Source organism: Triplophysa rosa, linkage group LG9 (genome assembly GCF_024868665.1).
Source record: "Triplophysa rosa linkage group LG9, Trosa_1v2, whole genome shotgun sequence".
Classification (NCBI taxonomy): domain Eukaryota; kingdom Metazoa; phylum Chordata; class Actinopteri; order Cypriniformes; family Nemacheilidae; genus Triplophysa; species Triplophysa rosa.
The window spans coordinates 16,742,668-16,757,459 of NC_079898.1; the positions used below are offsets into that span (position 1 = coordinate 16,742,668).

The 14,792-nt window shown below is 38.1% G+C and overlaps 1 protein-coding gene across 10 annotated transcripts in view; it reads right to left on the reverse strand.

The window, feature by feature from the left end:
- The window catches only part of kcnq5a (potassium voltage-gated channel, KQT-like subfamily, member 5a), a 104,918-nt gene that overhangs the window by 22,328 nt on the left and 67,798 nt on the right, over positions 1-14,792 (reverse strand). For all 10 annotated transcript variants that reach the window (XM_057341857.1, XM_057341855.1, XM_057341858.1 and 7 more), the window contains exons 2-3: positions 3,681-3,771; positions 996-1,122 (exon numbers count right to left, since the gene is read on the reverse strand). In XM_057341857.1, the coding sequence (XP_057197840.1) occupies positions 996-1,122; positions 3,681-3,771 (218 nt within the window). The remainder of the gene's footprint in view (positions 1-995; positions 1,123-3,680; positions 3,772-14,792) is intronic.

Genomic DNA, 14,792 nt, shown 5'->3' on the forward strand with positions numbered 1-14,792 from the left:
TCGCTACTGACTATCCTTAGATACATAAAATCCTTGACAATCAAAATGAGGATAAATTCATCGAAATGAATTCATTACAAAATTATAAAAATAAAAAGCATTAATAACAATAATAAAAATAATAATAATTCTTATTAATTCTTTTTTGTTCATTAAATTGAATAGCTTTCACTATTTGCCATGCTCCATATACATACAGTAATAAAGTCTTGCAGGTATAAAAAATAATGAGTTTGAGATTAATATGTTTATATTAGTTTGCTAGCAGAGGCGATAATAATAATTCTTTCTTTTTTGTTCATTATATTAAATACCTTTCACTATTTGCCATGCTCCACATACATTCAGTATTAAAGTCTTGCAGGTATAAAAAAAGAATGCTACATAAGAGTTTGAGATGAATATGTTTATATTAGTTTTCTAGCAGATGCGGTAATGGATGATGTGCTGTATTATTACAGCAGTGTGCTTCATTAGGAGTCTAAGGGGTATGCCAAGATCTCTGTATAATTTCCAATGGGACATTCTGAATAAATGTGTGAAGCAGAGAAGGGAAATTGTGCCTTTTGTTCACTGTCTCATAATTCAGAGTTAGTCACTGTGTTGATGGTTTTCTGATGTAGCTATGCTTCCTGATAAATGGAGATGAGGTTCAGTGCATGACACACAATGATATATTCACCCTGAAGACTAAAATTACCATCATACGACACAATACCACACATGGGCCGTGTGCTTGGGTGTGTAGTAAATACAAATGGCATCGGCAATCCCTCAGTATGCCTGACCTTACAAGGGAATTAAAAGAGAGCGCATAAAGATTGTTCTTCTTCGGCATTATGTATGTTTGGGTCAGTCATTGATCCCGGGTAGAGAAGCTATCATTATGCGCTAAGCATCCGTCAACATCTACACAGACAAAGCAGATCCATCAACCTGTACAAACAAGTTTATACGGGGCAGCAAGAACACTGATAGAAGGGTTTTGAGCTTACCGATGATACAGAACGGTTTTCTCGAAAAGCGCAGTCGACCCTGCCATCCCCTGTAGCGACAGCAGCATCCGGCCGACCAGATGCGAATGATGTACTCCAGACCAAACACAACAATCATGACAAACTCCTGCAAATCACAAACACCATCAGTACAACTACATACAGTAAGAAATCACCACTGCCATGGCTGGTGTTACATTGTTAATGTTTCGTGTTCACAATCTTATCAAAGATGTTTTTGACATCATCTGATGAAATTAATCTTTAATAAAAGCGTATTAATCATTGATAATAATTAAATAAATGTATATATTCATTATATTAATTAATTAAAGGGGTCATATTGCACGGCTAAAACGAATATTATTGTTTGTTTTATATGTAACGCAATGTGTATACACCATTTAAAGTTTAAAAAACGTTGTATTTTCCACATACCGTGCGTGTTTGTATCTCCTCTTTGCCCCGCCTCTCTGAAACGCGCTGAGTTTTAACAAAGCTCATCGCTCTGTAAAGAGAGGTGTGCTATGATTGGCCAGTTCACCAGTGCGTAGTGATTGGTCAAATACTGCAAGCATTTCACGGAAATGTAACGACTCCAAAGCAACTGTACTGATAGACGATACAATGAGATTTACAATTACGCCCACCGTATCTACGTGTAGATCTGGGCGGTCTTAGTCAAATCATGTTACGAAGTTACGTGGATTCGCCGGGGTGTGGTTACACGAGGCGTTTCAGGCAAGTCTGGTTGAGCATTCGCTTCTAGATAGAATGCATCTTTTGTTCCCACACTTTCATTTGTGCAATTTTACGTGTCTAATACATGCATGGGCAACTTATAACACACCAAAAACACAGAAAAACACGTACTTCCGCCATATGACCCCTTTAACATATTAATTCCTAAAATAATGGTGTAATGAAAGGTCAAACTATCTGTTAAGTTGTTAATACAAACCATTAAATTTAAATCGCAAATGTATTTTTTTATATTTTACTTTTTCTATATTTCAGAAAGACTTTTTACAAAGCTCATTATCAAATTACATTTAAGGGCGCCTTCTGTTGTGCTCCTGTTGTCTTTTATAGTCTTTGTTCTAATATATAGTACAGCAGCGTACACTGACTGCAATCATTAAGCACTCACTGCCTATATGGTTTTTACATTTACATGTATTTATTTAGCCAGTGCTTTTATCCCAAGTGACTTAAAAATTAGGAAGCATTCAACATTTTGCCTTAAGAGCCAACAATAAGCATAGTACACCAAGCTACTTATAGCCTACACAACTTATTGTGTAAATGAACAAAAATATCTGCAAATAGAGGCAAAAACACAGCCCCAGTCTTCTCCCTCCAATATTCCCAAAGTATATCTAATAAATGAACCTCATTGTAAAATGCACAGCATGGCTGTAGAGTCTCTATAGCCTCCACACTCTGCTTCACCACAGGAAACTGCGGTCATGTCTAGTTAACACAATTAACCTCTTAGCTAATCCATCATCGCCACATTCTTGGTCCAAGATAATTGCTAATGTTAGATAAACCCCAGCTGGGCTCACCTGATAAAAACATCTGCCTGCATAAAGAAAGACTTCAAAATGCTGATCCTTCAAGAACTCAACGCATGCCTTCACACCATGCATTTACATTACTGCTGATGCATTGTGTGCTACTGTATGCGAGTAAAACCTCAGGTGTGTCATTTCTACGCATCGCCAAACAGAATTGCACCCCAAACTCACACAATTTGTTTTAATAGCTCTAATTTTATTTTTAAAATCTAACACAAAGTGTAATGTCATCTATTGATGGACAAATCAACAGATATGACCTTTTATCAGGCCACCCCCATCCCATGGGGCTAGAGGCCTGGGGGTGGTTTTAAACTTACCTGTCCAGCTAATCTCGGTTTCCCATAGCTTGACACAACACTGTTTGTGTATCCTGAGGACTATCTGATACTGAATGTTATGCCTCCCTACTGTTTTCCCACCAGCAGGGAGATGCATTCCCTCACCTCTTGGGTCAGTTCATAGGACCCTGATAAAGCATCGATACAACCCCTTTAACTGATACAGTAACACCTTGGCCCGCTCTACCAGGGTTCCAGTGAGACGCGGGTATTATATCATTAAAAGCACCATGCCGCTTAATGTCGTCACCTGATAGGACCCTATTAGCCAGCAAAACATCTAGGCGTAAGGATAAAACCAGCTTAGCATAACACATGTATCAAATGACCTCATCTCAGTGATTATCTTTTAAGGACCAGAGTCATCGAAGGGATCTTAGAGGCCCAGATCAGAAAACAACACTGACATCTAATCGCTTGTTTTTGTGAATTCATTTAATGAGTTCATCATTGACTACCATAGTAGGAAAAATTGCTTTGTAATTTTCTTCTTTGTTAAACACAAAAGAAGATATTTGAAAGAATGTAGGAAAGCAAACAATTCTGGGGCACTTTTGACTACCATTGTCATTTGTACCACCTATGGTAGTCAATGGCGGCCAAGAACTGTTTGGTTACAAGCCAAATTTCGTTCTCTGTGTTCATCAGAACAAAGAAATTTATACAGATATGACATAACTCGAGGGTGAGTAAATGATGACATCATTTTTATTTTCGGGTGAACTGTCCCTTTAATGGAGGATGTGTGTTTGTTCGGTCCTCACCAGTATGATGAGACAGTGATTGGAGAGCTCCATATGAACAGGGATGGTGGAGAACACAGACAGGACCAGACAGCCAAACACCAAGGTGAACCTGTCAATGAACAAACAAAAGCAAATACAAAACATTAGTTTCATTCAGACAGTGGGAAAAAGCTCCAGTAACTGTATCCCGTCACTTCACCTGACCGCCATTGAAGTTCAAACTAAAGGTTTCTTTGTTCACATTCAAAAACACCTTTGCTAATCCTAAGGTTGGACTCCATTAAAGAATATCGAGAGAATCAGAGTGCACTTTCAGAGTGGCTTTAGAACGCAGTGAAATCCGGTGGGGCTTTTAAACAGCTCTTTTAGCCACTAACCAGCAAACATAATAGCTGATGAAGTACGCAACCTGAAAGATACTCTCATAAGGCCATCTTCACTATAAAAACATCCCTGGCATCATTGATCAAACTACTGAATTCGCAAATGATAAATGTGTGTGCACTCTATCACACGGCACACTCTGTCCGCTGTCTATTTACAGCAGGCTGAGGAAACTGTGAGGCTGAGGCTGTGTTTCCACCATTTCCTCTCCGTCTTGTGTTTTCACCCTGTATAAACAGGCCATTAAGAACACTAGCCTGAGGTGGTGGAGACCAGAGCAGGGCTCTTCATTTTTAGAAACGGACGCAGTTGTGTGAGGCGTACAGCCGTATGCGGTTGCGTGCTGTCTGAACGAAGTAGCAGACATCACACTAAACACACAATGTCTTCCAGCGGCTGATGTTTTTATTGCATCTGGGAGTCTCGTCTATCGCCTTCAATCCTCTTTCTTTATTTCACCTTTCATTCATTTTAAAGTGGTCATACTGATGAAATTACTGCACCTTCAAACAGCAAGATACCACCACCACCAAGGGTTTTTCAGTAAGCTTTTAGTGGTAAAAGCAGTTCAACTTTTCTTCGCAGATTCAACTTTACTTGGTATTTAAATCTGACAGACGTGCAGCAGGTCGTCGAATACACGCTGTCAAGTGTATAACAAAAATTCAGTACTTTAACAGACTGAGAAAGGAGGCATACTGTATGAGTGTAAAATGAAAGTGTTATTCGATAAAGACATCACACATCTGCTGAGTATTTTCACATTTCATCACACAAGTTACGTATATTTGACTTGGATCAGACTTAACAACAGCAGTTTTGCATTGAAGAAGTTGTTTTATTTGAAAAGAAATGTAAAACAGAAATCTTATGAGAACATGATTTTTACTTGTATATCCTTTCACACAGAGCTCATATGTCATTGTGGTTGAGCTTTAACATAAAAGGTTAAATAAGTAATTTGTGATTTTTAAAGGTGGAAGTATTTTAGTCTACTCAAGTACATTTATCTGTACTTTATTTTTACCTTTGAAAAAATGTACTTCACTATATTCCAAAGCATAATATACTGTACATTTCATAAATACTTTTTTTACCTTAAGTACAGTATATTAAACATCTAGTACTTTCTTACTTTTACTCCATGAAAAGTAAAAATATTTTTACTAATACTAAGAAAATACTAGATTTTTTATATATTCTTAAAATGTCCATTGTGTATTTTTTTCGGAGGATCTATTGACAGAAATGTAATATAATATACAAACATAACTATGTGTAGGTGACTAAAGACCTTACATAATGAAGGGTTATGTTTTTATTATCTTAGAATGAGCTATTTCTATCTATACACCGCTGGTCCCCTTGCATGGAATTCACCATGTTGTTTCTACAGGAGCCCTAAACAGGCATGTTATAATATGTTATCTCCTTCGGCAAAGAAACGAAAACGTGATGACATCTTAGTCCTGTGTCACCATATTGCTTCGAAAGGGAGGGGTGGAGTGAGCCGTTGGTTGCAATTTGCAACCTCACCACTAGATGCCACTAAAATCAACACATTGCTCCTTTAAGTATTAAAGGTAAAAATCATGAATGAATAAAATGTAGTGGAGTGAAAAGTGTGCAAAATATAAATGTAGTACGGTAAATATTTTATTCCAAAGTAAGATCTCAGATAAAGTACAGACACTTGAGGTAAAAATATTTCACGACCGTCCACCTCCAGTGATGACCGAGATCTTTAAAAAAAAAAGTTTATTTACAGCGCTAGCTGTGTTTCAATGCTCGCGTGAGATCACTGACAAACTAGTTGCGGCATTTGCGTGTATCCATATTAACAGTTGTTATCCCGATCGTGCTGACAGCCCTCACCTGTTTCTCGGTTCTGTCTTTCCGTTTTAGTCGGTGAGACACAGTCTGTCTGAACCACTCTTCACCCTTTCAGAGCTCGGCTAGCACATGAACACCCACACGCAGCTCAGACTCTTTCAGTTAGTGTGAGGGCTTCTGTGAATCTCATAACACTCCAAAACTATAACAATCCAGAAAGTCTTGATCGTGACGAAGTTTATGGGTCATTGCAGGATATAGCACTTTCCATATCCTTGTGGTACAGCAGACCACAACTATTACACTCAAACTGGTGTTGTGCTGCTAGAAGGTGTTTATTGCACGAATACAAACAAATGCATGCACATAAATGCTCTGCTCCAAAACTTGGAACTTGCTTTAGCATGTTGGATGTTGTAAAGATACATGAAATATAACGAATGAATGAAACATGATTTATGGTCAACACTTCTTTCACATCATTGACTGTTTATGCAACAACTTCACACAGGAGCAAACCTATAACACACATACGACAGCAAAGGTGCTTCTGCTACAGTCATTACTGTAACCCAACAGTACAACCTGCAAAACAGTAGCAGCGACGTACAAGCCCACATACGTGCACCCAGACACATCTGTCAGGCACTCCGAGGTGGGGGAAATGAAAATATTAGAACAGGAAGGAATGGCTTTTTTGAGCAAACAGCCGCAGGTACCAGCGCTGTTCTGCGCTCAGGCCAGACAATGTGTCTTTCAGCATTCAGAGTTGTGCGGTTAAAGCCAGGTTCCCACAGACTTAGACATCCGAGCTTCTAAAGCTGAACCCATGGGACCTCCTTCTACTAGCGAGACAAAACACAGCTCCACCATCCAACTCAGTTGTCTGTGCATGTGAGGGAGAGTGAGTATGCAAATGTTAGCTGGCGATTCTGTCACAGTGCATCTGATACCACTTTATAATGGCACAGAGAAAAATGGGGAGAGAAAGATTACAGTAGTGGATAATGGTCTATCCACCTGATTAGGTATGCCAGTGTGTGTGTGACTGTCTCGTATTGTTTAGGAAGCAGACTCAGAGGGGTTTGAAAAGCATTCAGATCAACAAAGGTGACATGTTCCAAGTAGGCAATTCAATTTTGTTCTCATGAGATAGGTCACCTGCTGTGTGTACTATCTGAGCAAACATGACACACCAGAGGGCGGTGTTGCTGTCTACCAGTCCAAACACACAGGGCAGGTAAATCCAGGGATATTACAAGGTCAACATACAATATGTACACTGTAAAAAAGTAATTCGATAGAATTAAAAAAAAAAAATCACAAATATTAACATAAGTTTCAAATATCTTTAAATACGGTTAAAAACTGTCAAATTAGTTTTTTACGGTATATTTCTGGTGCCCCAGCTGCCAGAAAATTTCATTTTTTTATGGGATTTTTTTTAACAATCTATTGTTGAAATACAGTCAAAAACTGTCAAATTACAGAAAATGACAAGAATTTACAAGAGAAAACCATGTCATTTTACTGAAAAAAACACCCAAGATGACAGAATAATTTCAGTTTTTTAATGGGATTCTTTTACATTGTATGTATGTATCAGTGCTCCAGACTGCGCCCAAAATGCGAGTTATATTTTTGCGGAGATAGCCACTGGTGATCATCCAAATTGACTCATTTTATTGGATGCAGCTGGACTTTTCCCGCATACTCAGTGCTAGAGATCTGATCTCCGCTGTCAGCTTGCTTTACAAAAACACTGCATGCACTCAATAGACTGACATTTGGAGATGCAACTGAGGCATCCCAGCACACACAGTTCATTCTGACGATGTCGCCAGTTGGCCTAACGCTCCAGAAACGTCCTAGCCACGTTCTCAAATAATGTCTTGAATTAATCCCGTGGAGAACGTTGTAGCGACATGATGTACTTGTCTTCAGATAACCTGGACACTGGTCATTTGATGAATCTGGTTATTTCTATTTATTATGTTATTTTATGGAAAATTTATGATCAGAGTAAAATCTGTTATGTCAAGACAAATGCTATAAATCCGACTTCTGACAGCTATTAAACATGAGTTTAATTTGATACCACAATTAAAACTGCGTTTCTATTTATTTAGTGCGCTTGCATCATTTAAACGTTAACAGTCATTTCTTTTTACGTCTCTGCCTGATATTACTTTAGCGGTTTATTAATATTCTTTCTTTAATTTATACGTTACATATGTGAGAGTAACTACATATTTTAGTGATTTTCGATTGATTTGGCGCATTTAAATGAACGGACCCTGATGTTTGTGAGTGTGACTAAAGAAGCTTTTGATTGTTGTTTCTAAAAAATGGACAACCTGCTAAACGAGTTTTTAACAACGTGACTATTTGGTCGTTATGACATGCTCAAAGAAACGTTATTTGGTACGTCGAAGTGACGAATATGGTACGTTCCAGATATGTCTTCAGGACGTAATCACCACGTCCCAGCAACATCCAGTTACGTCGTCACGATGAAAATGGGAATCACAAAGTTACGTTGCTGGAACGTTATTAGATACGTCGTGGCAACGAATATGGTCCGGTCCAGGTATGTCGTCACAACGTAACTGTGTTAGCTGGGATTACGCCACAATGGAGGCACTGTTTCGTTATCAGCACAGTGAGGCACTGAGGACAGAGTTGTTTAATTTCCTCCTAAAGAGCTATATTAGGTGCTGTATTAGCTGTATTTCTTGGCTGTTCAGTTGAATATTATTTCTGTTGCATCCAAGTACTTTTAATTTCTTGATACATTTCCCTAAATGAATGTGGCGTACATCACTGTAATGTTTTAATCGACGCAGCTGGCTCATGAATCAGCATTATACTGTACACAGCGAGTTCGCCGGTATGAACGCACATCGTCATCAGAACGACTCGCAAACGAATGACTCAGTTGAAACGATTAATTTAAACAGACTATAAGAGATCAGTGAATCATGTTAAACTCAGTGAACCACAAACGCAGGATGTGAATGAGTTTTGCTCATGTAGTAAGACTGGTTCATTCGATGAAAAGCTTAGGCTAAATTTGATTTTAAAAAACTTTTCTGTTTGGTTGAATAAATTTAATATTAAACATTTTTAAGTCATTTTGATCTAATTTTAAGGAACTTTTATATGTTGTTTGTAAAGTGTTAAAGCCACGTAAAGGTACGGTAGGCCTACACGCGAGTGTGTGTACAAAATCAGGATGGCACCCCCTCCGCCTTATTTTGAACTGAAAGTATGTGTTTTGAAATTTTAAGTTAATGTTATGTGGCTCTTAAAAACAATTTGGTGCCTGTTTTTTCCCTATAAGAGCCAATGGCTTCTTAACTGATTTTTTTTGTCTGGAGCCCTGTGTATTAGTTGCTGTCCTTCTGAATCCTTGGATGTCCAAATTCGCTGTTTTTCAGGTAATGTAAAACACACCTAACCTAAACAAGGTTTAAAACTGAATCAAAATGTTAAATAAACATCTTTAAGACTAATTATTGATTTAAAAAAAAAAAAAACATTTATATAAATACATTTATATTACATTTTAATTATATACACAAATACATTTATTAAATAAAAATATATTTCATATTTTTTTATAAATAAAAACACAACATGTATTTATGTGTAAACATATTTTTTGTATTAGTTACAAAAAATGAATAACATGCATAAAGAAATAAGACAGAGAAGAGGACAGAAAAAGAGATAAGCGACTGGTTGGCTCTGCGTTTCAGTCAGTTGGCTGGCTTTGAGGCCAGTCATTGCGTTCCTGACAAGATTAATGCGATAATTCATTTTCCATTGGATTATTATAAAATACAACGCGAGCGATCCACAGTCCACAACACAATACAGTCTGAGTTATATTGGCTGCTCAGTGAATTATTGAATGGCTTGTACAAATAGCCTGTGGACATCTGGCTCTGATTTGGCTTGAGCCCCTAATGGCTCTGCTCTGTCTGAGCAGGAAGGTCTGGACACTGGCTGCTGTTTCCACTGCAGCTGGAACAGACTTCATAACACAAGTCAGATTTCTGAAAAGATCTTCACACAGGCATAAGGGTTAATGATACACTAATAACAGAAAATAATGAGGTGGGACTCAACAGCCCTGCTCAGTTTTGACGTCTTGAAAGCAATTGGGTTATGAGCGATTAGTTCTGATGATGATGTTGGCAGAGTAGCAAGAATGATGTTTTGTACTGCATGTCCACAAAATCAAATGAGCTTTTTTACTGCATGGTGTAAGTTACATATAAATGGTAGTTAGTAATATGAAATGATGATCAGTTACTTTAGATTTTTTTCAGATGGTGAGGCCTGGTTTGCGGTTTTTGTACTTTTCCCAGAGAATTTAACACAATGAGTCGACACAACATTGTGGTAACGAATGAAATCGACACAGTAGAAGATGAAGTTTGACTGACAGGAACGGCAGGACCATCAGTGAGCAGCATTCATCAAACTGAAGAGACTCAATGTCACATTCTCCATTTCTCTCTATTATCAGCAATAAATATGGCATGAGTTTCTTTCCCAGCCATCTCCTTTCTTTCATTCGTTGAGTCTCCTGTGTTGAGTGTAAATTTAGTTGCAGCCCATGTAGAGTGTCCCAAAGCAGTCTCTTATGAGATTTCATGATAGTTAGGATGCTACCTTACTTGCTGTTTTAGTATGCAGAAGGTAGTAAAGCAGCTCACTCGGTACTAATACTATACTAATTGAAAAGGGTTTCCTTCAGACTAGGGACTCTAAACACAGGCCCATCATGAACAATTAAAGTAGTCATCTAAAACTGTTCTTTGCTGTTCCAGGTTCAGCCAGAATGGATCTTTACTATAAAGCACAAATGAGACTGCTATTTAAAACTGGCAATACGCCCTTTTCACAATGACGTCACTTAACTTCCGCCTTTTGCAAAGCAGTGTATCATAACATCCGTCTTGCAACAAACAAGAAGAAGAAGAAGACGAACTTCTGTTTTGCTGTCGCGCTGGAATTTAACAACAGTGAGAAAAAAAACTGACAGAACACGTATTCAAGTACTTATCCTAGCACCTTAACTAACACAAAAAGAAAACAAAACACTTACCTTCATAATCAAACAGGTACTGTTCAACAAAGAATTTGTATCCTTTCTCTAGCTTTGATCTTGTCGTTAGCGAAAATTTGTCTGCAAGACGTTGTACATCATCTAGACGTATTTGTGGCAGATGTGCAAGCCACTTGGTAAACTCCATTCTGAGGCGCTAGCAGAAGTAACTTCTTCTTCTTCTTGAGTTTTACTGGCGGTTGGCAAATCAGCTTAAGATGCATTACCGCCACCTTATGAACTGGAGTGCTAGCGGAAGTAATGATACACTGCTTCGCGGCAGCACGGAAGATGCGTGACGTCATGTGAAAAGGGCGTATCACTACATTTGGATCACACAGTTCACAAAATACCCCCACCTCCAAATTAAAACACCTTATCATGTTTTTCACACTTGCACTGAAATGCCACTTAACACACGTCTTGTTTTCTGTCATCTGAACTCAAGACATCAACACATAGTCACTGCGACCCCCTTAAGTTTAAGGGGGCTACAGTACACTGGACAGTTAAAATGTAAGACAGACAAGGTCAATGATCATTCAGTGTGTAAAGAGATAAAAAAGAAAAATCAAAAATTATTATGCAAATTTTCAAATCACATCACATTACAGATGTTGAATGCCTGACAACGTAAGTAAATATGACAGGGTCGAACTTCAATCAGCTTTTTTTTATGAAGCAAAAAGTTTAAAACAGATAATACTTAAAGGCTGATTCAAGACATCATATCGAACTGAAAAAAAAAACCTAAAGTTTGCTGTTGAATTTAGAAAATCTGGGAAACATCATTTAACACTGACTCAACAAACACAAACAAGGGTTAAAACACTGATCGCACAAAACTCAACACCAACTGAATTCAGCTTTTCTGGGACACTGTGAACTAGCGTTAAAGCTGAAATTATAAACAAACAAATTTGAAATAAAGTCTGTAGGCATTGCCGGCTAACTGAATTGCAGAAGTTAGGGTTAGGGGGTCAGAACAACATCACATTTTAAGAAATATCTTAACAGTACAATTTTCCAGCACTCTAAAATCCAGTCAGCCATTTGTTTAAAGCTGGCAAGCAAAGAGTCTTTTAGAGCCTAATTGATCGCAAATTGCACCAGAGATTTTTAATTAACGTTGTTAACTACTAGCAAACATACTACACCACCATTTAATCAAAGATGTCTAAAAATAGCTCACCAAGGCTTGGGAGAGAAGTCTCTTTGCGGCTGCACGAGTGCAAGTCTCAGTGGTGTGCAAGTTTGGGCCTTTTTATATGTGGAGAAGCACAAAGACAAACTATGAAACTTGTGAAGGTGGAAAATGATGGCCTTTAACATGAGGTTTAGTCTAATCAGTGACAGAGGTGCTGTCCAGGGTCCTGAAACTGATCACATAACACAACTGCTGCATCGGTTTGACCTCAGTAGGACTAAAGCTATCCGTCACCTTCGGTTCAATTCAAAAGTCAACCTGACACCTAAAATGTATCATAAAAATAAATAAAGTCATTGAAATCATTATCATGTTATCTGTTTCACTCTGATTTATAGACCATCTAATGGGAAGTTTAATAGTCGTCAATATTGCTAAAGCTTTGCTGGACCTCCCAAATCTCTATCGCAATGATGATGCTTAATCCCAAAAACATCAGTAATGCACCACTCCAACCTACAGCACAGGCAGTTCCCTAAGATCTTCCGTATAGCCAAATAAAACGCAACGTAAGCCCATAAACCCCACCGTAACTGGAGCCTCCCAGACACCACAGAAGTCGGGTTTTGTATTGAAAGTCACTTGACGGAAAGGAGGTGAGGAGGAGGATGAGCTATGTTGTACGGCTCCTCCACCAGCAGTTTGTCTTGGGCTGGACGGGGAGCAGAAACAGACAGGATGTACCCCTGCCAAGTGTCTATTAACTAATCCTGCTGTTTATACAATCTACTTAAGTATCTTACAAGGCTGATCGGCAAGATGAAACACACTGTTTGATTTCTAAGCAACTACTTAACAAAACACAATGCGGCCAAAGGCGTCCTAAGCCTTCCAGCTAAAGTTCACTGAACCAAATGCAAACAGTTGTGAAGTTTGATGGCATCATTTATTCATATTATGATGGTTAATATGAAAACTATATCTCATTACTAAATAGTATATTGTTGAGGTAGATACACATATAGTATGATGCAAAGTTAAAGCCTTAAGATCTAAGATAATATTACAAATAATAAACAAGGCGCTCAGATTATTTATGGTCAAGCCATACTATCCTTTAATGTTTCTTAGAGAGCATGCTGAAATTGAGAAGTACACAAAGTAGAGTTAGTGCTGTAATGATTCTTATGTGTAGTCAACATCACCCACATGGCTGGGGAACGGGGCCAAATTTCCATGATGCAGCATCGCTTGGCTTTGAAGGTGTGGGCCAGGAGACGTTTCGCTCACCCTCTTTTTCTCCCTCCCTCCATCTTTTCCTTTCCCTTTTGGGTACCATTAGGAAGAGTGGGAGGAATCGGCACAAGCTCTTTTCCATGTGATGAGCACAAATCCTGTACTAACAGGATCCAGACCTGGGAAAGCTGGTGAGCTCTAGCAGCTGACAGAGTTCATAAACGCTCTTGGCATACAGGGAAATGGCAGCAGGTTCTCATCAAGCACCACAAGGCCTCTTCTTCACTCCATTACTAACACTCTCTCATTTCACATTTTCTTCTTGTTTTCTCTTTTCACAATTATTGGTGCAAACCAAATGTCAGTCTGTCACAAGGAGGGTACAGATGGACAGAGCATGGACAGTGTCTCTTAAATTGTTTGGACAGTTAAGTTACAAATGTCTAAATTAATAACACTGCGTTAGACAAAAAAAAGTGAGTGGTATCTACATACAAATGATGCTATGGCTTTTCTCAGAACTAGCTTCACATTTCTAGGACGTGCTTGGAAGTATTTTCACCGGCTGACCTCACTTTTTACTGAGTGTTAGTGGATGTTCTATCAGTGTGAACACATCACATTAACCATGGTCTATACTTTTGTAATCAATATCAATAATATAACTGTATATATTGTTTTATTTCAAACATCAACATTTTTTACCATTTCAAATGTACTTTGAAGTCCCCATGAAATTAATATTAAAAATTAAAAATGTTAGAAATTAAAACTTAAAGTGATAGTTCACCCATAAATGATCATTCTGCCATCATTTACTCATCCGCTTGTCATTTCAAACCTGTACAGTATGGCTTTCTTTCTTCTGCAGAACACAAAAAAGATCTTTTGAAGAATGTTGTTAACTGGCACCCATTCACTTGCATTGGTTTTGTGTCCATACAATATAAGTGAATGGGTGCCGACGCTGTTCGGTTACCAACTTTCTCTCTTCCACCAAAATAGATCAATGATTTTTATGACATCATTCTGCACTTCAGCTTCTCATTAAATTTTTCTGACTAATCAAAAGCTCTCTAGAATCTAGAGAATCTAGTATCCGCCCTTGCTACAGACTGTTTCAAAAAGGTCAGGAGCCACTCAATATGTCCCGCCCTAATTTCCTGTTTAAGAGGAAATTATGCCAATGCATCAAACAAAGCTGCAGATTTAAAGGCACTTCAGTGTGTCTTTGAACATTTTTGTAAAATATGTCCCTTAAAAATAGACTTGTTATCTTTAAAATAAATGCAATCTTCATTTCATAATTTATTACCACAACATTCAAATATTTTCAATTGTGGCGTAAATTAAATACAATCTCAAACCATGATGAAAAAATCGGATGTACCCTAATGCTTTTTACACTGAG